This window comes from Sarcophilus harrisii, chromosome 1 (genome assembly GCF_902635505.1).
Source record: "Sarcophilus harrisii chromosome 1, mSarHar1.11, whole genome shotgun sequence".
Taxonomy (NCBI): Eukaryota; Metazoa; Chordata; class Mammalia; order Dasyuromorphia; family Dasyuridae; genus Sarcophilus; species Sarcophilus harrisii.
Genome location: NC_045426.1, coordinates 252,886,516 through 252,909,534, shown reverse-complemented (window position 1 = coordinate 252,909,534; position 23,019 = coordinate 252,886,516). Strand labels below are relative to the sequence as shown.

The following is a 23,019-nucleotide window of genomic DNA, read 5'->3' as shown; positions in this document are numbered from 1 at the left end:
GGGCCTTCATTCTGAAACAGGCACGTGGACCACAGCCATTATTGACATACATGAACACACCTGATCTGAGCAAGGGATGCACATGTGTGTGAGACAGGTTGTGGGATGTGGCAAGTTCACTTACATGTCAGCTTCATCTAGAGTGCCTGTTCTTTGTGGGATCAGCTAGATTAACCACACCCAAGGGCAGACTCATGAGGGCCAGGTGTATGCAGGAACATATACATATATATATATATGTGTGTATGTATGTATGTATGATGGTTAAGGGGCAGGCAGAGAAGGAGGGAGACTGAGGGATTATGTCAACTGGCTGAGGTCAGGGATCCAAGGGAGTGGTGGGGTGTGCATGTTGGTGTATATCCAACCATGTTGGTGGGTGTGCACATGAAAACAGACACACATATCTGAACATGGAGCTGAGACCTATGGCCTGGGAGAGAGCGTATTCCAACATCACTATGTCTGTTGCATAACTCGAGCAGTGGACCAAAGGGGCCCTGGAACCTGTTGCTTGTGTGTATGTGTGTATTTGTGTGTGTATGTGTGTGTGTGTGTGCATACTGAGGTACACACTAAACAAAGACATTACTGCATACACACATACTGATGCATATATACACACGCACCCACAGAGCAGCCCATCCCTGAGAGGGCAGGTCTCTCCTGGCTGGGGAATTATTTATTGCTACCAAATCGGAGGTCCAGCCTGGCCCTCTCCACCCAGGGAGATGACTGTGGGGCCCCCAAGTGTGGAGAGCCAGGCTGAACTGTCGTGGGCTCCCAGGCTATGCCGACCTAAACAAGGCCCTGAGTGAAGGCACCCCCACACCGCCCTAGCTGCACCTCCAGCATGAAGAGTCCAGCTGCACTTCCTGGGCAGCCCCCACTTAATTCAGGGAGCGGGGTGGGTGGGGGGAGTAGGGGGAGAAGAGGAAACTCCAACCTTTGTGTGAATCTTTCTATGCTCCAGGCATGGCCTTAGAACAAAGGCAGTTGATACACAGGGAAATACGGTAGTCCTGATGCAACGGACACAAATACAAAGCAAATAAAGTAACTAATAGCTTCATGGCTCAAAAACTAACTATGGAGCTGGAGCCTAGGCTGAGTGCATCTCAGGGCATGTTGAGCTCTGCTGTGGATGGCAGCCAAGGTCCATGTTACTGAAACACAGAGGGAATAAGTATGGGGCACAGCAGTAACAGGATCTCACAGTTGGACGAAATATGGGCCTTGGGCCTAGGAGACGAAAGCAGTGCGCCCTAAAGAGGGCACAGGAGAAGCGGGGCCTCGGGGCCTCAGGGACGGGAAGAAATCCTGCTTGCAGGGGCCCCTGCCTTCTTTTAGCTCTGTCAGGCTCCAGGAGCGATGTCGAATGCGCACCCCCCATCTCCCCAGGCTCTCTCGGATAAATGAGGCTTGTGTGTCTGCATGTTTGGGAACATGCACGTGGGAGCACGTGTGTGTATGTTATGCGGCCATCCAGGTGAGGGCCCTGCCGGCTCTGAGGGGTCAGGGCCTCTGTATGCACCAACATGAAGGCTAGAGGCAGAATCGGTGCAGAGAGCAATCTGGCGGTGGGTGGGCGGAGGATTCACAACCTTAGGGCAAGATGCCTGGTTGCACAAGATTTGCACGTCTCTGTATCTGTGCTTGCATCTCTACGTGAACTTGTGCAAACCTGACCTGGAGGAGGAGGGAGAGGAGGAGGAAGGGAAGGAGGAAGGGAAGGGGAGGGGAGGGGGGACGATTTCCGATAAACACAGATGCACACAGACCCATACAGGACACACAGCTGTGCTGATCAATATAATGTGTGTAGGTAATACGGAACGGGTTCTATACACACCATGTACGCACATACACACACGCAAATATGGATAGATATGTTATAGAAATATATATCTCTGTGCCCACACAAACAGATGCCATATACACAGTGCGGTGGGCTCTGCCGGGGGACGCACGACCACACTCCGCACACACCTCCGGGAGGTAACCGTGTGTGGGAGCATGCACACACATGCAGAGGTAACTTATGTACATCTAGGAGAGGAATATTTGCGTGCGCGTGTGTGTGTAGGTGTGTGGGTTCTCCTACTGCTTAAACAAAGACCGGCAATACAACAAAGACAAAAGGAATCTACACACGGGGTGGGCAAACAGAGCGGGAAGGATACACCTGGCTGGGGAGAAAGGTCTCTGGGTACACACCAGTCACGCTATGTACACTGCCATGTGTGCAGCGAGCGCACACATGCCCCGGCCCCCGACGGACGGGAATCCCGGTGAAGGAGCCGCTCACAGGGCCCACGCGGGAGCGTCTGCACGCGGGGGTGAGTGCGTGAGCGCCCCTCGGACAGGCCTGGCCAGCGCCGCCCGAGCCGCGCCTACACCCGCCCCTTCCCTGGCTCCCGGAGCCCCCGCGGTCTGCCCCAAGACGCACGCACACGGGGAGGGCGGAGGGAGGGAGGAGTGGGGGAGTCCAGCGTGCACGCCCACCTGAGCACACACGCGCCCGCCCTACACATCGCCAGCATGTGGCCCCTGGTGCTAGGCCTGTGTGGGGAGAGGCAGGTGTCGGGGGCTCATGCCTGCTGTAATCTACATGCGGAGGGGTCCCACTCCGGGGTGGGAAGGGAATTGTTCGGGTCCGCACTGTGGGGAGGGGGAGAGGGAGGGGCTGCCTGGATCCAATCTTAGGGGCTGAGGCTGGAGTGGAAGATGGGAGAGGGGCTGGGGGAAGCCGGGGGGGGGGGGGGGGAGGAAGGGGGGGACCGGGGGGGGGGTATTGCTCCCATTCTGATGAGAGGGTCTTGGGGAGATGAGGGGAAGGTGAGGGGACAGGTCTACAAGCCCAGCGTCCCCCCGATGGACGACGCAAGCACCACCCCCAGCACCACACAGCAGATGATGATCATGATTTTCTTCTGCAAGTGGGAGAAAGGAGAGGGAGACAGGGGAAGAGAGAGGAAGGAAGGAAGGAGAGGAGGAAAGGGAGAAGAGCAAGGAAAGTGTAGAGGAGAAAGAGAAGGAAATGGAGTAGAGAATGAAGGAACAGGGAAAGGGGAGGAGATGAAGAGATGAGAAAAGGGGGAAAATGGAAGAAAGAGAAAAGGGGAAGGAATGGAGGAAGAAAGAAAAGGAAAAGAGGAGTGGGAAGAAAGGAGGGAAAAGGGAGAAGAAGAAAAATGGGAGGAAAGGAGGGAAGAAGAGAGGAGGAAAGGAGAAGGGGGAGAAGGAAAAGGATTTGAGGAAGGAGAAAAAGAAAGGAAAAGTGAACAAGAAGAAGGGGAGAGATGGGAGTTTATAAAGTGAAGGAGAAAAGGAAATAGTGAAGGTAGTAAGAGAAAGAAGGTAAGAGAGAAGAACAGAAAGAAGGAAAAAAAGGTGAAAGAGGGAAGTTAAAAAAAAGGAATCAGGTGAAATTGGAAAAGAAACAAAGATGGACAGCAGGTGGTAGTTAGGATCAACGGGGATGAGGTGAAGTGGGGATGTGGACACAGAGGAAGAGGGTAGGAGAAAAAGAAACAGAAATAAGGAAGAGGTCAGAGCAGATTAGGTCCTTCCACCCCTATTTTACCACTTACTTCATACTTCTCGCCCTAAAACCCCAGCCTTCTACCTCCCAGTCCCCAACTTCTTCCCCTTCCACCCAGCCTTGGCCCAGCTCCAGCCCAGCCCTCTCACCCTGCGGGCCTTGCTCTGATATTTCACGGCTTTCTTGGTGTCGGACACAGCCCGCTCCACATAGTCCACGGAGTGTTCCACGTTGTACTCAATTCGGTCAATCATCTCCCCCTGCAGAGATAAGGGGCCCCCATGATCCCCGGTGGTCTGGCAGAGCCATGGGGAAGAGACCAAGGCTGGTGGGCAGGGGTCCTACAACTCTACCTGGCTCTCCACAAGCATGGCCATGTCTACGAACATGTCATGCAGCTCCCGGATACTGGTCTCCAGCTTGATGATCTCATTGTGCCTTGTCTCAATCTCATTTAGAGCCTGCTTAGTCATCTGTGAGTCCATCTTAATCTAGAGGGGAGAGGTGGGGAGAGGGATGGAGAATGGACCTCAGTGGCAGACACGTCAGCTTTGCCCCCTTCCCCTAGTTCTCATGTCCCCCCAGCTCCCAGAGACTGGGAACTGGCACTGTCAGGGACCCATCCCAACAATTGCCCATATGGCATGCAGTAGGTACTTGCTCATTGATCGAATGAATGATTACTCTGTAAGAGAAAGAGATGGGCAAGACAGAAAAAGGAAGATTTGGAGAGGGAAAGACTCAGAGAGATCTCAAGACTTGAATACAAGGCTTGAATGAGAAATATATATATATATATATATATGAAAGAACCCAAAAAAGAAGGTCCCTATGAACTCTTTCTGGGCACAGAAAAGTGAGCCAAAGTAGTTCTGTCTAAGTTGGAGGCTAAACACAGAATGCTGAGGCAGCTCCCAGCTCCCACCCCTGTCTCTCCCTCACATCATCCGTAAAGATGGCCAGCTTTCCACTCTCCAGCATGTCCTCCAGTTCCTCATTGGTTGTGGTCCTTCCAGCTGCAGAGAGAAAGGGAGGTTGTAGGGGATGGGAATGGCCCAGGGTGGGGACCAATTGAAGGGAAGACAGAATGGATACCCAGGGAAGGACCTAGGGGAACTCCCAAATCCCTCTTCAATTTAAGCCTAAAAGAGGTGGGCCCAGCCTCAGTCTAGGCTTTTCTCCCCACTCCATTTTCCTCCAGGAATTTGGAGGTCCCAAGGTGGTCTCTGTGAGTCTCAAGCAGAGACCAAGAATGGGAAATCATTTGGGCAACCAGGTAGGCAGGGAGAGGAGGGCCAAGCACGCACTGATCTCGAGTTGTCGCTGGATCCGGTCCTTGCATCGGTCTCGGTACTTAGACTGCGTTGCGTTATATTCAGTCATCACTTCCACAAACTTCCGAGACAGTGTGGAGTGCTACAGAGAGTGCAGGGAGATTGGAGAGGGAAGGAACAGACCCCCAGGGAAGGCCGCGGGAGCCCGGGAGAGGAGACATGGAATAAGGGAATAGAAAGAGAGATGAGTGAATGTGGGTGAAAAGGGAAGGAAAGAGAAAGAGAGAAAAAAGTAGAAGGAGAAGAGAAGGATAAAAAAAGGACAAAGGAAAGAGGAGAAAGACAGAAATGAGAAGAGAAGCAAGAAAATAAAGGAGAAAGATGGGGGAGGAAGTGGGGGACAAGGGTGGAAGGAGATAATGATGAAAGGAGAAGCAGACGTAAGACAGGAAGGGAAAGAAAAATGGAAAGAGATGGCAACAGGATTAAGAGATGAAAATTAATCGACAAAGGAAATGGTTGATAGGTTGGTAAAGGTGAGCAAAGAAAATGAAAAACAGAAAGCAAAGGAGGAGAAAGAAGACCAGGTTTGAGGAGCTGGTTAAGTCCTATTTCCCCCTCCCCCCCTCTACCTTGCAACCCCTCCTTTGGAGATGGGCAACAACCAGAAGGAAAGGACTATGGTTTTTGGCTATATCCTTCTAGAGCTGAGAGGTGGGCCAGTTTTCAACAGCTCAGATGACTGGGCAGGCCAGGAATGACCCCATGACATTGGGATGGGCGAAGGGTGGGCAGGGAACATTCCTGGGGAGCGGCGGTTCCTCCTACCTGGGTCTTTCTGATACGAAGGTCAGCCGAAGAGCGGTTCAGTCCTTCCTCCTGCTCAATACTTTGCTCGATGGCTACCGGGAGAGCAAGTAATCAGAGTGAAGAGCATGGAACAAGACAAAGGGGAGATCATCAGGCAGGGAGGGCTGACCCACAAGACTTCCTATGACCCTCCTTCCTAACCTCACCACAGCTTCCACACAGGCTTCAATTGATCTAGAATACTTGAGGAAGCATACCTTGGGCAACAGTAATCTATACCTGAGAATAGCCATGCACTGGTTCCCAATCTTCAAATAATGGGGAATTTGATAAAATATGTTTTGAGCCTAAAATCCTATCAAATGTAATTCAATCTTCTCTTAATGATGGACACATTAACATTTATTCTTACTATATAATGGGCACTGTACCAAATGCTGATAACACAGAAAGGCAAAAAACAAAACCATAAAAACCCTGCCCTCAGGGAGCTTACATTCTAATGGGGGGAGGAGACATATAAGTAATTATGGACATATAGAGATAAATGTACAGCTATAATACAGTTGATAAATGGAAATATCAGAGGGAAAAGTACTAGGGGGAAGGAGGGAAAAGACCAGGAAGGGCCTCTTGAAGAAGGCAGAATTTGAAGGAATCTAAAGGTTGAGATGAAGACTGAGAGTGTACCAGGAATGGGGTACACAGCTAGTGCAAAATGCTCAGAGCCAGGAAATGGAGTTTCATGTAGAAAGAAGACTTAGTAAGCCATAAGCTGGATGGAAGGGAGAAAAGTGTAAGAAGACTGAAAATGTAGGAAATCTCTGGGTCATTTTAAAGCCTAAGAGATGTGTCTAAAAACAATGGTTGCCCCCAATCTATGCATGAGTTTAGACCATAAATCAGATTAATAACTAATGGCACGGCAATCAATGATAGATGTAAGTTGACTGGAGGAAGCAGTCACATTGCTCAGAAAGCTCCACATTGGAGGGGAAGGAAACTTGATTTAGAGTCAGAACATGCACTTCTCCTCTAGCTGTGACTTACTGGTGACCCTGGGCAAGTCAGTCTGGACCTCAGTTTCCTGCTCTGTAAAATGGAGTGATTTGACATACTGTGTGTCAGATTTACATACCGGGTTTGGAATGTTGCCCATGCTCTCAGATGAGGTCCCTGTGTTAGTCAGTTTTGCCTAAATGCTTTTCTTTGTTCAGGAGAGTTCTCTGGTGGTTGAGAGGAGGGAGCGGGGATGGGGTGGGATTAAACAGGAAATGACTTTGGTGTTAAAAACAAAACAAAACAAAACAAAAAGCATCAATAAAACTTTATAAATTAAAATGAATGGGTGACAAGGTGGAAAGAGCTCTAAGTTTGGAGTTAAAAGACCTGTGTTCAAATTCTGCACCTGCTATTTCTTTACCCCTGGAAAATTTGAATAAGAGGTCAGTTCTGGCCTCTTTTACTGTGATGACCTTGAGAAAATTATTTCTCTTCTGAGCTTCAGTTTTCCCATCTGTAAAATGAGGAGATGGGATTGATGACTTTTCACATCCTTCCCAGCCTAAATTTAAGATCTTATTGGACTACTTCAGTCAAGTCACAGATCCTGAGTTCAGAGGCTATCCAATCGAGCCCATCTCCACATTTTCTAGATGAAGTGAACTTATTCAAGATCACACAGATACTAACTGTCAGAAGAAAGATTTGAATCCAGATCTTCTGATTGAAAAGCCTATGACAGTTTCCTTTTCAAGTATAAGAATCTCTTTTTAACATCAAAAAAAATTTTTTTCACATGACTATCCAATAGTAATAATAGCTGGATTTCATATAGTGTTTTAAGGTTTGAAAGCATTTCATATATATTATCTCATATAACAATAATAATGGCTAGTGTTTATATAACATTTAAAGATTATGACACTATGTCAATCTTCACTATAACTCTGGGAAGTAGGTGCTATTATTGTCTCCATTTTATAGATGAGAAAACGGAGGCAGACAAATATTAAGTAAATTTCCAGGGATCACACAATTAGTAAGTGTCAGAAGTCAAATTTGAACTCAGGTTCTTCCTGACTTCAGGTTCAGGGCTCTATCCATTGTACCACCTCACTGACTGATATATATTATTGTGTTACTAGTTTCCAGAAGCTGAAGAAATGAACATTATCATTAGCTAAACAAGAGCATATAAGAATTTGTAGACTTTGCAGTAATTTTGTGAATAACTACTTTGCAAAATAATTTCAATAATTACTCCATGGTCTTTGCTTATGATCCATGGTCCATAGGTTGGGAACCCCAGGAACAGATGCTCTCTAAAATCAAAGCTAAAAGCCACTTTAGAAAACAGAACATGCTAACTGGTAGAGAACTAGGAACATAGAACACAATACAAGAATTGGATGGAACTTAAAAATATGGAACCATAGAATGAATGTTGGGAAAAAAATTAAAGACCATCTAGGACTAACCCTTCATTTTAGCTGGAGCTTCTTTTTTTCTTTGGTGAAGCACTTGGGGTTAAGTGATTTGCCCAGGATCACAGAGCTAATAAGTATTAGGTGTCTGGGTCTGGATTTGAACTCAGATCCTGAATCCAGGGCTGGTGCTCTATCCACTGTGTCATCTAGTTGCTCTAACCCCTTCATTTTAAAGATGGGAACACTGAAACCCAGAAAAAGAAAATTGCTTCTCCAAAGTCACATAGCAAGAGAAGCCAGGATTCAAATTCGTGATTTCCAGGCCAGTTGTTCCCACTGTACTACAGAGATGCATTGAATCAGTACTCAGTCTAAGATTTCACAAGTATTTGCTGAATGGGGATAAGGATGAACACACACTGAACAGGGCTCAAAGTTCATTTCCAGGGGATTCTGGAGAATGGGTGGGTTTCTTTGTAGTTTTTTTTTTAATGATGTTAGTCAGGAGAAACACCTGCCATGATCAGGTAACCCCATGACACCTTCCATGATAAGGCACCCCCATTGTAGACTACAGAATCTCTATTCTTTTTTTTTTTTTTTAGTGGGGAGAAGAGAGCTTATTTCCTTAAAGTCAAAAGTCTGATCTTCTATTGTTTGGGAGTCTGGATAAACAAATAGGATTTACCTGTAAATCTACGTAGGAGATTTTTTAATTATTATTATCTTGGTGGGGGGATAGCATTTTCCCCCTCAGACTAAATCAGTGAGACCCCAAAGCCTTGGGTTCTGTTCCTCACCTTTCAACTTGGATCGAACCTTGTTGGCCGTCTTCTTGATGTCTGCAGTCAGGTCTTCCAGCTCCTGTTTGGTCTCTGAAAGGGAAAAGAGGGGAAAGCTCAAGTTCGAATCCAAATCCAAATTTAATGAACAATTATTAGGCTCCCTGTGTGAGTAGATTCTGTGCTAGCTTAATGGGAAAAAGATAAAGCTTAGAACCCATCCTAAAAAGTCTCAGAGTTCATTTGATCTAATCTATAATTGACAATTCTCTCTGACAAATTGGTCATCTAGACTCCACTGATGGAGAACTAGTAAAGAGGAACTCACTACTTTTCAGGATAGCCCATTATACTCTTGATTATCTCAAAAATATAGAGGAAAACATCCCAATATGGAGCAGAAATTTACATCTTTGCAAAAGGCACTGGGGTTTTGTACTTAGGATCAAGAGGTATGAGTTTGAGGCATAGTCCTGCCATTTAATAGCTGTGTGATGCTGAGAGAAATAATTTAATCTTCCCAAACCTCAGTTTCTTCATCTGTAAAATAGGAATAATAATACTACTCATTTCCCAGATGGTTGTGAAAAAAATACCTTGTAAATCTTTATCAGTTTGGCTTTTTATTACTGGATTCATTGCTCTTGGTTTTGCTCTCTGAAGTTTAATTACTATTCCACATGATAGCATCTCAACGACTTATAACCAGCCATCACATCCCCCTAAGGTTCCTCTTCTCTAGGCTAAACATCCCCACTATTCACGGAGAATTTGGGAACTGTAGATTTGGACTCTTGTCCTCCAGAACTGAGTGAACACCTGTAGGTCTTTGGGATTGGTTTGTTTTTTGGTGATGGGGAAGTGAAGTGATAGGAAACCACTCACAGGGTGGGTGAGGATGAAGAGACAGGAATAGTCATGGAGGCCTGTGGCTAAGTAAATGGAGGGGAGAGAACAAGTAAATTATGTCATCAGAGAGTGACCATGATGTAAGAGAGAGAACATGGGACTTGTAGGAAACAGAGGGGCCGATGTGCTGAAATGAAAAAAAAAGACTGGCTGTGTTTGGAGTCACAGGTTTGAATCTCAGCTTTGCCATCTGTCACCTGGGTGACACTGAGTAAATTACTTCACTTGTGTGAACCTCAGTTCAGTGATGAGAGTATCTTCAGTTCTAAGTTCAAGAAAAGGTTCAAATTTCAGCTTAAATAATTGGCCCTCCTCTCTCTGGGTCTCAGTTTCCCCCTTTATAAAATGGAAATAAAACGTGCAAGTCTTGCTCTATTTTGTACATATTACCAATAACATTTTCAAACTAAGGATGTTGAGGTGAGGAAACCATCTTGTAAACCATAAAGTACTTTATAAATGGGACCTCTCAGATTTATGGTCAAAGAAGAACTAGAGAATGAAATTCAAAATGGATAATTTTGATTGCATTAAATTAAAAAGTTTTTACAGAAAGCCAATGCAGCCAAGATTAGAAGAGAAGCAGCAAGCTGGAGAAAAAAAATTTACAACCAGTGTTTCTGATAAAGATTCTCATTTCTAAACTGTATAGAGAACTGAGTCAAATTTATAAAAATATCAGTCATTTCTCAATTAATAAATGATCAAAGGATATGAACAGATAATTTTCAGATGAAGAAATTAAAGCTATCTATAGTCATATGAAAAAAGGCTCTAAATCACTATTGATTAGAAAAATGCAAATTAAGACAACTCTGAGATACCACCTCACATCTATCAGATTGATTCAGTTGACAGGAAAAGATAATAATAAATGGTGGAGAAGATGTAAGAAAATTGGAATACTGGAATACATTGTTGGTGAAGTTGGTGAACATGGTCCAACAACCATGTTGGAGAACAATTTGGAAGTATTTTCAAAGGGCTATAAAACTGTGCATATCTTTTGATCCAGCAGTGTCACTACTGGATCTGCATCCAAGCAGATAATAAAAAAGGGAGAAAGGCTCATAAGTGCAAAAATGTTTGTAGCAGTTCTTTTTATAGTGGTAAAGAATTGAGAAATGAATGGATGCCCATCAGTTGGGAATGGCTGAATAAGTTATTGAATATAAAAGTAAAGGAATATTATTGTTCTACCAGAAATCATGAGCAGATTAATTTCAGAAAAACTTGGAAAGACCTACATGAACTGGTACTGAGTGAAGTGAGCAGAATCAGAATAATGTTGTACAAAATAACAGCAAGATTATGGGATGGACTTGGCTCTTATCAACAAGGTAGTCATTCAAGGCAATTCCAACAGACTTGGGATGGAAAATACCTTCTGCATCCATAGTTCTCTATGGAGATTGAATGTGGATTGAGGCATAGTATTTTCACCATTTTTGTTTGTTTTCTTTGCTGTGCTCTTTTTTTTTCTATTTTAGTCTGAATTTTCTTGCACAATATGACAAATATGGAAATGTTTAAAAGGTATACATGTTTAACCCATATCAGATTGCTTAGTGTCTTTGGGAAAAGGAGGTAAAGGAAGAAAGGAAAATAATTTAGAACACAAAATTTTACAAAAATGAATATTGAAAACTATCTTTACATGTATTTAGAAAACTAAAATATTATTTAAAAAAAGAAATGGGACCCTCATTATCATCAACTTTTTATTTCTGGGGTGAAAAATCCTAGGAGAGAGGGGGATAAGAGGTGAAGGAAAAAAAGGATGCATATGAAATATGTTTTATTCTAGAATAGCCTGTGGATAGAAAGTAAGACAATGGCACTTGCCTTCATGGGCCTTTCAATCTAGCAAGAGGATAAGAGACAAATATAGTTAACTATATATAGTATATGATACTACATCATATATGTACTACATAATATAATGTACTACATCATTAGAAATGATGGATATGTAAAACAAAAAGCTATGTAGGGTCCAAGGACAAGGTCAGTACCAATGACGTGATTGGGGAGGGAGAAGGCTTTCTGAACTGGACCAACAGGATGAGGAGAAATTCAACAAGTGAAAAGAAAAAGAGAGAACATATAGGCAGAGGAAACCCTGAACAAAGGTATTAAAGTCGAAAAGCATGTTTAGGAGACAATACAGTATAGCTGAAGAATGTGTGGAGGCGTAGTAAAAAAATAAAGCTGGAATGATATGTTAGCATTAAGTCACGAAGGGACTTGAACACTAGGCAGAAGAGTTTGAACTTTGAGGACATAAATAGGGAATAATGAATTTTTAAAATTGTTATTAGAAGAGAACACGACTATGTGTAAGAATGAATATTCTAGAAGCAAGGATAAATAAGGATGAGGAGGAAGGGCAGGTGGGAAGACCCAGTGGGAAGCTGTTGTAATAATCCTATTGTAATAGTCCAGGTAGGTGGTGGTTAGGACTTGTGCAAGAATGTGTTAAGTGACAAGAGATTGGAGGGGATGGATGTCAGCGATCTTGTGGAGATAGCATCCACAGGATTGGGTAGCCAAGTCCAGATAACCTTTTCCCCTTCCCTCTTGTCCTGACTTGAGGACCCCATCCCAGTCTGGGTCCAAGTTTTTTGGTTTCCCCCACTTACTTTCATCGGGGTTGGGGGCGGCCAAGATGGCACTGTGCTGTTTCTTCACCTGCTCCACATCCTCAGACAATTTCTCAATACAGCCTCGGATCTCTTCCACCTGAAGGGTTTGGATAAATAGGGGGAAGGATGGAGAGACTCATGCTTACAGAGACTAGCAAGGGAGGAAGAGTCCTATCCTTGGGAAGGGGGGCAGTGGGGAGAATGTCCCTAGTTCATCAGTAGTATGAAGTTAGTGGTAACAAAAGCCCAAGGAGGGAGAGGGTTAACCTCCACTCAGAACGATCTGAGTTCAAGTCTCCCACTTGCTGGCTGTGTAACTCTCCAGGGAATTGTCTAATATTGTTATTTGCCAGGACATGGTCAATCTGCACTGGTTTCAGGAGTTCCTTATAGAGAGCTCCTTACACTGATGAAATTGTAGGATCGATAAGGACTAAGGAAGATTGGTGGGTAAATGTACCCAGAAGGGGAAGAAGCCTAGAACTTTGGAATTTGGGAGCTGGAATGTTTGCCAAGACAGGGACTGGATCCTCCCATAAAATTTTTACCTGTTCAAAGAACTCATCCATGAAGTGATCCCGGTCCACATGTACCACCTCCTCTTCATCATCACTGTCTTTTGCCTGTAGAGCAAAGGTAAGCTGTATATCTCTCTGTCCTGTCAAGGTCAAGACCACTACCCTTTGTCCCAGTCCCCGTCATCCAAGCACTTCTAGCTCTGGAACTAAGCAAAAGAGGGAGAATCCTGCTTCTTTGATCCCCTGCCATGAAATTCAAGAACTAGGGATGGATGAGGGGAGGTGACTTTTCCCCACACCCTACTCCAATTTTTCTCACCCACTTTGGTTTGACTCAGCCTCAGCCTCCCTCCTCAGAGGCACCCCACATCCCTCATCCCTCTCACTCCTCCCTCAGCTGGCTGTGTCCCCTTTGCAAGGTCACAGTCCTGCCGCCTGTCTGTGGGGAGCCAGACACGGTCAGGGCCACCGGCGGGGAGCTGGGACAGGAAAGAACAGGAGAAGGCTGAGACCTCACACAATCCTTCAGCCCTGACGTCCTGCGCAGGCCCCAGAGATGCTCTTCCCCCCCCCCCCCCCCCACACCATGCAATTCTCTGCCTTTCATTCCCCTAACTCGACACCCACTTACTTTTTACCGCTCGGATTTTCCCGTGGCACTGTTCAGCCCCCCACCCCCAATACCCACAGGCATAAAGAGGCACACACTCACACATTCCCCCTGACACTGATCCACAAGCTGCCGTCATCTGCCCACTCACTGATACACACAGACATGTACCAACACACAAAGGTTCCCCCACACACATCGGGGGGCACTGACAGACACACAGCCCCTCCCACCTGTTCTGCAGCCCACTTCTACTCCCCTAAATCTCAATGTACCTAATCTGCTCCCATCCCTCGGTTCGATTTGAGAAAAGGCTGGAACGGACCACTAAGAGGAATTATTGCAGAAGGAGGTCACAGCAAAGAAGGTCCTTCAGGACAAATCCAGGGTGAGCATGTCTCTATCACTGCCATACAGAGCCTCAGAGCAACCCAAGTCCTTCAAAAGTCCAGGTGGGAGCGGATCCCAAGGTATACTCTGGCTAAACCTCAAAAAGACACTCTGGAAAGTGATTCCAACAGACACCAGACCATGAAGTGGCCCAAGATGAAACCTGGACAGATTTAACCATACATATTTTGCCCAAACTGAAACTCAGATTTAAATCTGGAAACTGGAGGGTCTTGACAGAGATCCCAGTAGCCTAGGTAGAAACCCAGTGGGGGCCACGGCAAACCCAAGACAGTCTCAGACAGAGCTTGGACAAAACCTAGACTGTTGTACCAAACACAACCCTGATCAAGTCTCAGAAGGAGCCCAGACAGGCTTTAGGCAACCTTAGCAGAGCCCAGACGCAAGCTAGACAGAACCTAGATAATGCTTACACGGAGCTTAAGACAGGCCCTAGACAGAACCCAGACAGCACTCAGAATAGAAACGAGACCAAATTCAAGCAGAAGAACCAAGACAGAAACCCAGAAAAAGTCTTACATTGGGTCTCAGCTGAGGTCAACTAGACCCCACATGGAGCTTTCCCAAAATTTGGGAGCCTCAGAAAACAAACAAAAATCTTAATATCTTAAACTCAGTTAATCTCAGAGGAGCCCCGAGTTTTCAAGTGAAATCCCAGACAGAAATAAGACAAAGCCTAGAATCTAGAGACTAGACAGAACTGCAGACAACAGAGATTTCGATTGTCAATCTTCTGGATCACCCAGATTCCAGGGAGCAGCAATTATGTGACCTTCTCAGTGTCTCTTCTGGGAATGGTGAGGATTGAGGATATCAAGCCATCATTTCTCACTGACATAAAGACAGAAATATCCATTGCTTATTCACAGAGAAAGCAACATATATCCATATATACACACAAATACTTCCAGACACAACAAGCAAAACACAAACAGATCTAAGGATTCTTGTGCAAGGGAGCACGTGAAAATTCACTAATACATAACATGGACACACAGCTATACCCCAAAATATATGTGTACACTTGCCAAAATAGACACAGGAACTATTATGGAAACATTACAACAAAATGCTTTTTATACAGATAAAGACCGATATAAATGATTGGAGTAATGCTTTTTGTTCATGGATAGGTAAAGCCAATATAATTAAAAATGACAATTTAACCTAACTAATCTATTTATTCAATGCCATTCCAATTAAATTACTAAAAAATTATCTTACTGAATTTGAAAAAACAATAACAAAATTCATTTGGAAGAACACAACATCAGGAATCTCAAAGAAACCAAGGAAAAAAGATGTAAAGGAAGGTGATCCAGCAGTATCAGACCTTAATTATTATAAGATAAGAGCATTGAAGTGTAAAATGAATAATTTTGATTATTTTAAATTAAAACTTTCTTATATAAATAAAACTAATGTAGCCAAGAAAAGAAAGAATGCGGAACATTAGGGGAAAAAACTTTCATAGACAATCTCCCACATAAGATGTTGGAATATTGCTGTGATATAGGAAATGATGAATTGGTTGATTTAGAAAAACATGGAAAAGCTTGGACATAGAGATGAAAAACAGAAATATGCATAGTACAATCTTACATATATGTATGTATATGAGTATATATGTGTATATTTGTAAATATCTAAATATATGTATATATATATATATATATATATATATATATATCTGGGTTTAATTGTAGGCTTTTTTAGAGCAGGGATAGAGGAAGGAGGGAAAAAATAAACTAAAAAGTGCACAGCAAAGAACAAAAGAAAACCTTTAAGGAAGAAAGAAAAGCTGGATATCTTTTTTTTTAAATGTGTAATGTTTATTATATATGGGTTTTCTTGAAATGGAAATTTATTGTTTTATATTAAATCCTCTTGTGTTCTGCTGTATACATGGAAATGTTCTTTTTTTCTTTTTTTCCTTTTGTATTTAAATTTAAAGTAAAGAAAAAAATTTTTTACCAAAAAATGTGTAAAGGAGTATACACAGACATGAGAACAGATAGACATATTAAGACATATAAAGAATCTCCTCAAAGAATATATGTATGAGGGCACAGACTCAGATTCAGGAGCATAAGGTAGGTGTATAGTAGGGAAAGATACCTTCTTAGGATACATGGGTACACAACAGAAAAATTTGTACCAGAGTATACCTCAACATAGCCAACTCATGGACAGGTATCCACACAAAGGGACATAGCAACACACACACACACACACTCCTCAATAGACACAAATTTCCTTTTTGTTTCTGTTGTGTTTTTTCTGCCTTCTCCAGCTGCTACCTTCCTGAGGCTTCTGGCCTCAATCTCAATTCCTGAATCTGTCTCTTTTTCCCATCTCCTTCAGGTTCCCTTGTCAGTTATCTTCTTCTTCCTTCTTCCTCATTATGGTTTCCTTATTTAGCACTAGTGGTTGAAGGACAAACCAACCTTCCCCTTCTTGACCCCTCTGAAGATGGACCTCCAAAAACCTTAGCTTAAGGCTCCTTCTGCCCTCTAAAAGGTAGATGGTAATGATTCAGGAGAAAACCTGAATTGTTGAATTGAAAAACTCTCCCTGCAGAGGCTTTTCCCTCTGGAGATTTTTGCTTCAATTCTCTACTCTGTCTTCCTTTCTGTAAGTCACTAGATCCTTCTACCTCTGGACCAAAAACCTAAAAAATCTCCCATCTTCAGCCTCTCTCCCTCCCTCCCTCCCTCCCTCCTGTGATGGTCTTAGAAATTTATTCTTGAAATCTAGCTTATGTCCCTTCAAATCATATTACTTTCCACCAATGAGCTGTTTCCATGGGTAGCTGATCTCTCTCCACTTTGAGAAGTAATCTGTCCTGCCAGCTTCCTTTCAGTCATACCTACATTTGGGGGCCAACCTCAAGGTTGATAGCAGCTATTCATCAGACCTAGAATATTCGGCCAATGTCGTCACCACCCCTGGATCCAGAGTCCCTGGGATTTTAGTTCTAATTTTCATGATTGGTCCTCATGTGAGGACCTCAAGTGAGGACTATATCTTGTTTTTTGTTGTTTTTTTACATTTTGTTAACTATATTTCAACATGATTGGTTTCATCTGCTATAATCATGTGTTTATTTTATGCTTAAAAAAAACCCTACAACATTATTCTGAGAAGAAATCCACCGGCTTCACCCGTCTATCAAAGAGATCCATAACAAATACAAAAACACCGACCTCTAAAATCCTTTCTACTATGGTACTCTATAACATCTTAAAAGATCCCTTCCAGTTGCAACCTTCTGTGCTTCTATGGTTCCAAGAACAATGAATTCAGCTTCTCAGTCTTAGAAAAATTAGACCCAGAGCAAAAGAAAGCATGTTGCAGGCAGGTAAGATTTTAAATGAAAACGGAAATTTGTTTTCCACTCCTCCCCAACCCCCTCAACTTCCAAAGTCTTCTAAGGAAAGATTGAGGTAACCTGCAGAGGGGGTCCCTGAAGGTAGATTATGTGAGAGAAACCCAGCTACTTACTTGGTGCTTCCCTTCCAGAGCTACCCTCTTTCATCTTTTCCCCAAACCTCCTTCCCAGAACCTCCATCCCAGGGTTTCCCTGCCTTGTACCTCCAGCACACCAGATATTGGGCTGTTGCCTCCAGCTGGCTCCAGATTGTAAGCCTGCAGGAGGGTACAAAGCTAGGGCCTCCAGCCGGCCTCAGAGCTGTTATTCCGGCACTGGCTCACTCAGGGAAATGCAACCAAGGAGGAGGCCATCCAAATCCTGTCTTGCCTCCTGCCTGTTAGTTCCAGTCCTTCTAGAATTCCAGAAATCCAAATTTCTTAGGAATCAGAGGCCCACAGATGATAAACTAAAGGGGAGGCTTTGGAGAAGGAAGACAGAGAGAAAAAGGGAGACATGGAGAAAAATAAGATGGGAAGGGAGAAAATAAAGAGACAGATGCAAAAGAGAGAGAGAGGGAGAAAAAGAACAAAAAGAAAGGGGAAATGGAGAAAACCAAAGAAGGGGGAGACAAACCTAAATAACAGAAAGAGTAAAAGGAACAGAGTCAGAGGGAGCCCAGTACACATGAGTAAAAGACAGGAAAGCAGTGACTGAGGGACAGATGGTGATGAAGAGACATATAGAGATGACAACCAAAACAGAGAGACACTGAGATCAAAACCCAGAGAGACACGTAAGCAAATTTAAGTGAGAGATCAAATGGGAAACATGCAAGACTGTGAAGCACGTACACACACACACACACACACACACACACACACACACACATTCTCCCAGAGGAATATTAGCTCCCTTTGAGGCAATGATGCTCAAATCTGAGTTCTATTGGGACCAAAAGTAGTAGTTCTAATGGCCTCCATCTTTTTTGGTTCCCCCATGCTAATCTCCATTCCCTTCCCCTCTTTTCCCTTTCTCCCCTGGCCCTTTTCCTCCTAGGACTTGAACTCTCTCCCAATTCCCTTCCCTTTCCAGCTCACAGAACTAGATCTCCTTTCTCTGATCCCCTTTTAAGCTTTCTCTTTATATGTTCCAGTCTCATCCCCTACTCTTTTTTCATTCCTCTCTATCCCCTTTCTCCTACCCCCTTGCCAGCTTTGTACCTGGATTCCTCCCAATCTAATTCCTTTCTCATTTAGGGTAGTCCACTCGCTGTCTCCTCATTTATCTCCCAAGTTCTGATGCTTCCCATTATTTCCTATTCATTTCTTCTTCCATCTGTTCTTTATCCCTTTATATTTCGTAGTCTCCATTTCACCCTGTCTCTTTATTAAACCTAATTCTAACAGGGATTCTGAAATTTGGGGGAGGGAGTGTCAAGGATCCCTCTGGTTGTCTGAAGTCTAATGTTATAGTACCTTACTGTTTACATTCGTAATTGAATTTAAAAGCAAAAATGTTAGAAGTTAGTGAAAAATAAAGACATACATATGTATATGTGTGTTTATCAATCTATCTACACACACACACACACACACACACACACACACAAAATGTATGTATGTATTTTCCCCCTATTCAATCAAGGATCAACTGAAATCTATTCAGATTAGTAACTCTTTGCTCCTTTTCCCCAAATATCCCTCTTCATCTAAGGCAGTTTTTGTCTGTTGTCCTTGAGCTCATTCACTCTCCCAACTCTCCCTACAATTTCTTTTTTCCCCAGATTCTCTGTGCCAGCTTATCTGGCCTCTCTTTCTCCCCAGTCTCTCAATCCAGCTTCTCTTCTTTCCTGACCCCATGGTTTTTTCCATCTTCACCCTGGAGGCCTTACCTCCTTTTCCCTCCATCTGTCCTCAGTTTCGGGCATCCATTGCCCCTTCTGGTCTCTCCAGCTGCTCCTGACTTCCACCTCTTATAGCCTCCTGCCTCCCACCATTCCTTCTGCTCCTTTTCCCCCCCCTTTTCCCACGGGCCACATCATTTTCCTTTTCTAAGTTCCCTTACCAATCGTCTTATTTTCCCCTTTCCAGTCCTTTCCTTTTCTCAAATCTAAGGCTTCACTCCCTAGACTTAGGGCACCAATCAATGACTATCTCAGAGACTATACCATCCCCCTCCTCCTGTTTCCCAGTATATTCCAATGTACCTTCAAAATCTAGAGGGGACATATTTCTCTCATTTCTTTAGACTATCTCCCTATATTCCAATGCTTTCTAATTCTTCCTAGTATCCCCCCCCAATCTTTTTCAATGTATCTGTCTTCAATATCCTTTGAAGTTCGCCCCAAACATATGCCAGCCAGTAGAATCTTCACCCAATCTCCCCCTTTCTTCTCTCCTCCCAGATTTCCTCTTCTCTTTACTAGAGTTTAACTCCTCCAACTCTTCCCAAACCAATGGAGGCTTTTACCATCCTACCTCCACCCCAGCTTCTACCAGTATAAATAGTCATGGATTGAGCAATAAATACATCAAGTCCTGATCTCCCCAAATGGCTGTGCCAGCCCCTAGTTGCTCCTCCCAAGATCTCTTCCTCCCTCCAACATTTGGGTGACAATTTTGCCACCCCCACAATTCCTCACATCCCAACTAGTGTCTCCCTGGCCTGTTCAGATATAGAGTTTTCTCCCCTTTCACCTCCCCCTAGAAATACCCTTTCAAAAAATATTCAAGGACCCCCTAGGTTCTCATTCTTTCCTTTTGTATCCCAATCCTATAAATTCACTTTATCCCAAGTCACATAACCTGTTTCCCTTTCCCTGATCTCCCTTCTCGCTATAATCTGGGGAGCCCTATCCTTCAAAATGACATCTTCAAAATGACAATCCTCAGTTCCTTTCTCTGTGTAAAATGTCCCATCTCCCTATCCACTTGACTCACTTCCTAAATCACTTTCCTTAACATTCCCTTTCTCTTGTTACCCCTAAAACATCAAGGACTAAGTGTCAATGACCCTTTTTACCACCCTCAGCCATCAACCCCTTTTCCTTTCTTTTTCTAATTTTATACAAGGCCTTGAATTTTAGCCACCCCATCCATCTGATATCTTCATTTCTATCCAAATGCTTCCAAGTCTCTCGGTGCTTGTCTCACTGTTCCTAATTACTAGAGTCCTTCTTCATGGGCCTGTGGACCCCCCTTCTCTTTAGATTCCCACATCCCAGACTCTCCTGGGCTTCTCAATTCTCCTTCCAAAATAGCAACATCTCCTCTGCAAAATGTGTGACCCTCAACCCCTCAAACTTATCCTTTTCCCAAGTCTCCTACTACCTCGTAGGTCCAGAATTTCTTAGCGTCTATCATGTTCATACGTCTCACCTTCCCCCAGACACAGGGGACTTTTACTGCCCCAAACCACTTCCCATCACGTTCCCCAATCAGTGTACCCAGTATCTTCTTGTCACTTTATGGCGCTTTCCCATCCCACACAAACTATCACAGTATCTTGTTCCCGGGAGCACTCTCCTCCAACTCCCCTTTCTCCTACATCTCATATTTGGTCTCAAGCCCAATCCAATACTGGGGGGTCTTGAGGATTACTGTTACTGCCCTTCTATACTTCTTTCCTCTAGGCCTTTTCAAGCTTTCTCAAGAATCCACATTCAGGGAAAAGGTGTGGGGGGAAAATATTTACACAAGCCCCTTCCCCCACATTCCTTTTCCTCAGCTACCCAGGGCTTTCTCTAAGCTGCTCAGTGTTCTTCATCCTCCCCCCCAATATTATGATTCCCACTGAAGACACTGGAGCACATCAGTTTGTTACACAGCTACCATTAAAGTCTATTCTAGTCCTTACAATCTCTCTCATTCTCCCAAATATATGACATATAATATATGATTGTCTTTGAGCCCCAGACCCCTTCACCTCCCATCTCCAGGGGCTCTTCTTTCCCATTCTCTCCTAAACACATCCCACCCTTGCCATATACTAGGGACTCTCTTGGAGATACAGAGTATCAGAGGCCCCAGTCTTCCTCCCCAAATTCCTCTTCTCATCTCCGGCTCCTAAACCCTCCCAGGCTTTCCCAATCCCCTTAGAATATGGGGGTACACTCTGGAGATACTGGAATCCCCCCCGAGATAACCTGTATATCCATCCCATTAAGCCACCTCTTGTAGAATTCTCCGCCCCCATCTTAATGCCTTCCCATGTCCCCCTCCCCAAATAACGGGGTGCTTGATACCCCCTCATTCTTTCTCACCCCATCTCCTCCCTCCCCCCCAGCTCACACTCCGCAGCTCCTGGGTCCGATCCTTCATCTTGCGGCGGCTCCTCCTCCTCCTCGTCTCTCCCTCCTGCCTAAGCTGTGAGGGGGCACGGGCCGGGGGCGCAGGGGTTCCCCGGAGTCTGGGGACTAGAGGGGTACCTGAGCCACCTGGGTTCCCCAGAAGAGGGGGCAGGGGACCGAGCCTGGTCGGAACAGGGGTAGGATCAGGGGCCTGGGCCGGGCTCGGCAGTACCAAGGCTGCGGTGGCGATGCGGCTGCGGCAGAGGGATGGAGGGATGCGGGAGAGGAGGCGCGGGGGAGGGGGGAAGGTGGAGGGGAGGGAGGGGGAAGAACGGGGTGGGGGGAGCAGGAGGCATGCGCAACGCAGGGTCTGGGGGCGCCTGGGGGATGTAGTCCGGGGGAAGGGGAGAAAAAGGAAAGGGAGGGGAGGATAGAGAGGGATGAAATAGAGGGAGGGGAAGGAGTGGGTAGGGAAGATTCGTTGTGATGGAGAGAAGGGAAGGTCAGGACAGACACGCACAAGAGAGACAGGAGCAAAGAGCTAGACACGGAGACAGACTGAGACAGAGATGTAGAGACGGAGAGACAGATATAGGAGCAGCTACAAGACAAAGAAAAGGGTGATGAAATAGGATTTGGAAGGGGCAGATGGGGAAAACGAAGGGTAGGGTAGTAGAGAGGTTAGTATGTCGACATGTCTTTTACATATACATATATAGCTATAGCAGTACATGATTTGGATTTTGTTTTGCTAGTGTACCTGTTTATTGCTCTATGACTGTATTTGTATACATGCCGTGAGTGTGTGCAAACTTTGGAAAATAAAAATAATATGAATCTTTTCATTGTGATATCAGACATAGAGGGGCAAGTTCTAGACTGCAGAATCCCTGGTGCAGCCTGAAGCCTAGACACCTGCAGACTCATACTGCCCTCCCCCCACTTCCAACAACTTCTACCCCACCACCATCCCCCAATAACAGATCTCTACTTGTTATTGGTTGACCAATAAACTTTAATTCACAAAGCCCCCATCCTTGCTAGACACATCCCAGCAATACACTGAAAGACAATATAAACATGACTTCATAAATACAGTTTTTATTTTTATATTATCAGATTATCAGAGGAACAATTATCAGAGGAACAACAGACACACCCTCACACCTTGGTTCAAATGGAAAGGCACTCTGGCACATACACAAATCTAGATGGGTACAACTATGTAAAGACACCCAGAGCCACAAAAGGGATGGGTACCTAGGATATTGTTACAAAGTCCAAATTTAAAGAATGGTGTTTTGGGAGGGTACTTGTACATCCTTCAGTAGCTAGAATTGACAGTTTCATAATTGATTAACAATAGAGGCAGTGTTGTGCAGTGGATAGAGAATTAGTCTCTGAGCCAAGAAGATTACTGTTTTAG

General features: G+C 44.4%; 1 protein-coding gene across 1 annotated transcript; it reads right to left on the bottom strand.

Moving 5' to 3' along the window:
* Positions 1–908: 908 nt before the first annotated feature.
* On the bottom strand, positions 909–21,910 carry STX1B (syntaxin 1B). Its single transcript, XM_003761594.2, has 10 exons — positions 21,595–21,910; positions 12,942–13,016; positions 12,391–12,490; positions 8,858–8,932; positions 5,647–5,720; positions 4,852–4,960; positions 4,487–4,560; positions 3,898–4,035; positions 3,694–3,804; positions 909–2,933 (listed from the first exon to the last, which is right to left on the bottom strand). The coding sequence occupies exons 1-10, from the start codon at positions 21,622–21,624 to the stop codon at positions 2,853–2,855; spliced, it is 867 nt and encodes a 288-aa protein (XP_003761642.1). The 5' UTR covers positions 21,625–21,910; the 3' UTR covers positions 909–2,852.
* Between the last annotated feature and the right edge of the window lie 1,109 nt (positions 21,911–23,019).

What these genes read in the sequence shown, in the direction of transcription:
- STX1B (XM_003761594.2), bottom strand. Translation starts at nt 21,624, where the DNA reads ATGAAGGATCGGACCCAGGAGCTGCGGAGT. An exon ending in GGTTCGATCCAAGTTGAAAG is followed by an intron (nt 5,721 to 8,857) that starts GTGAGGAACAGA and finishes CTCTCCCGGTAG; the next exon opens with CCATCGAGCAAAGTATTGAG. An exon ending in TTCGTATCAGAAAGACCCAG is followed by an intron (nt 4,961 to 5,646) that starts GTAGGAGGAACC and finishes CACTCTCTGTAG; the next exon opens with CACTCCACACTGTCTCGGAA.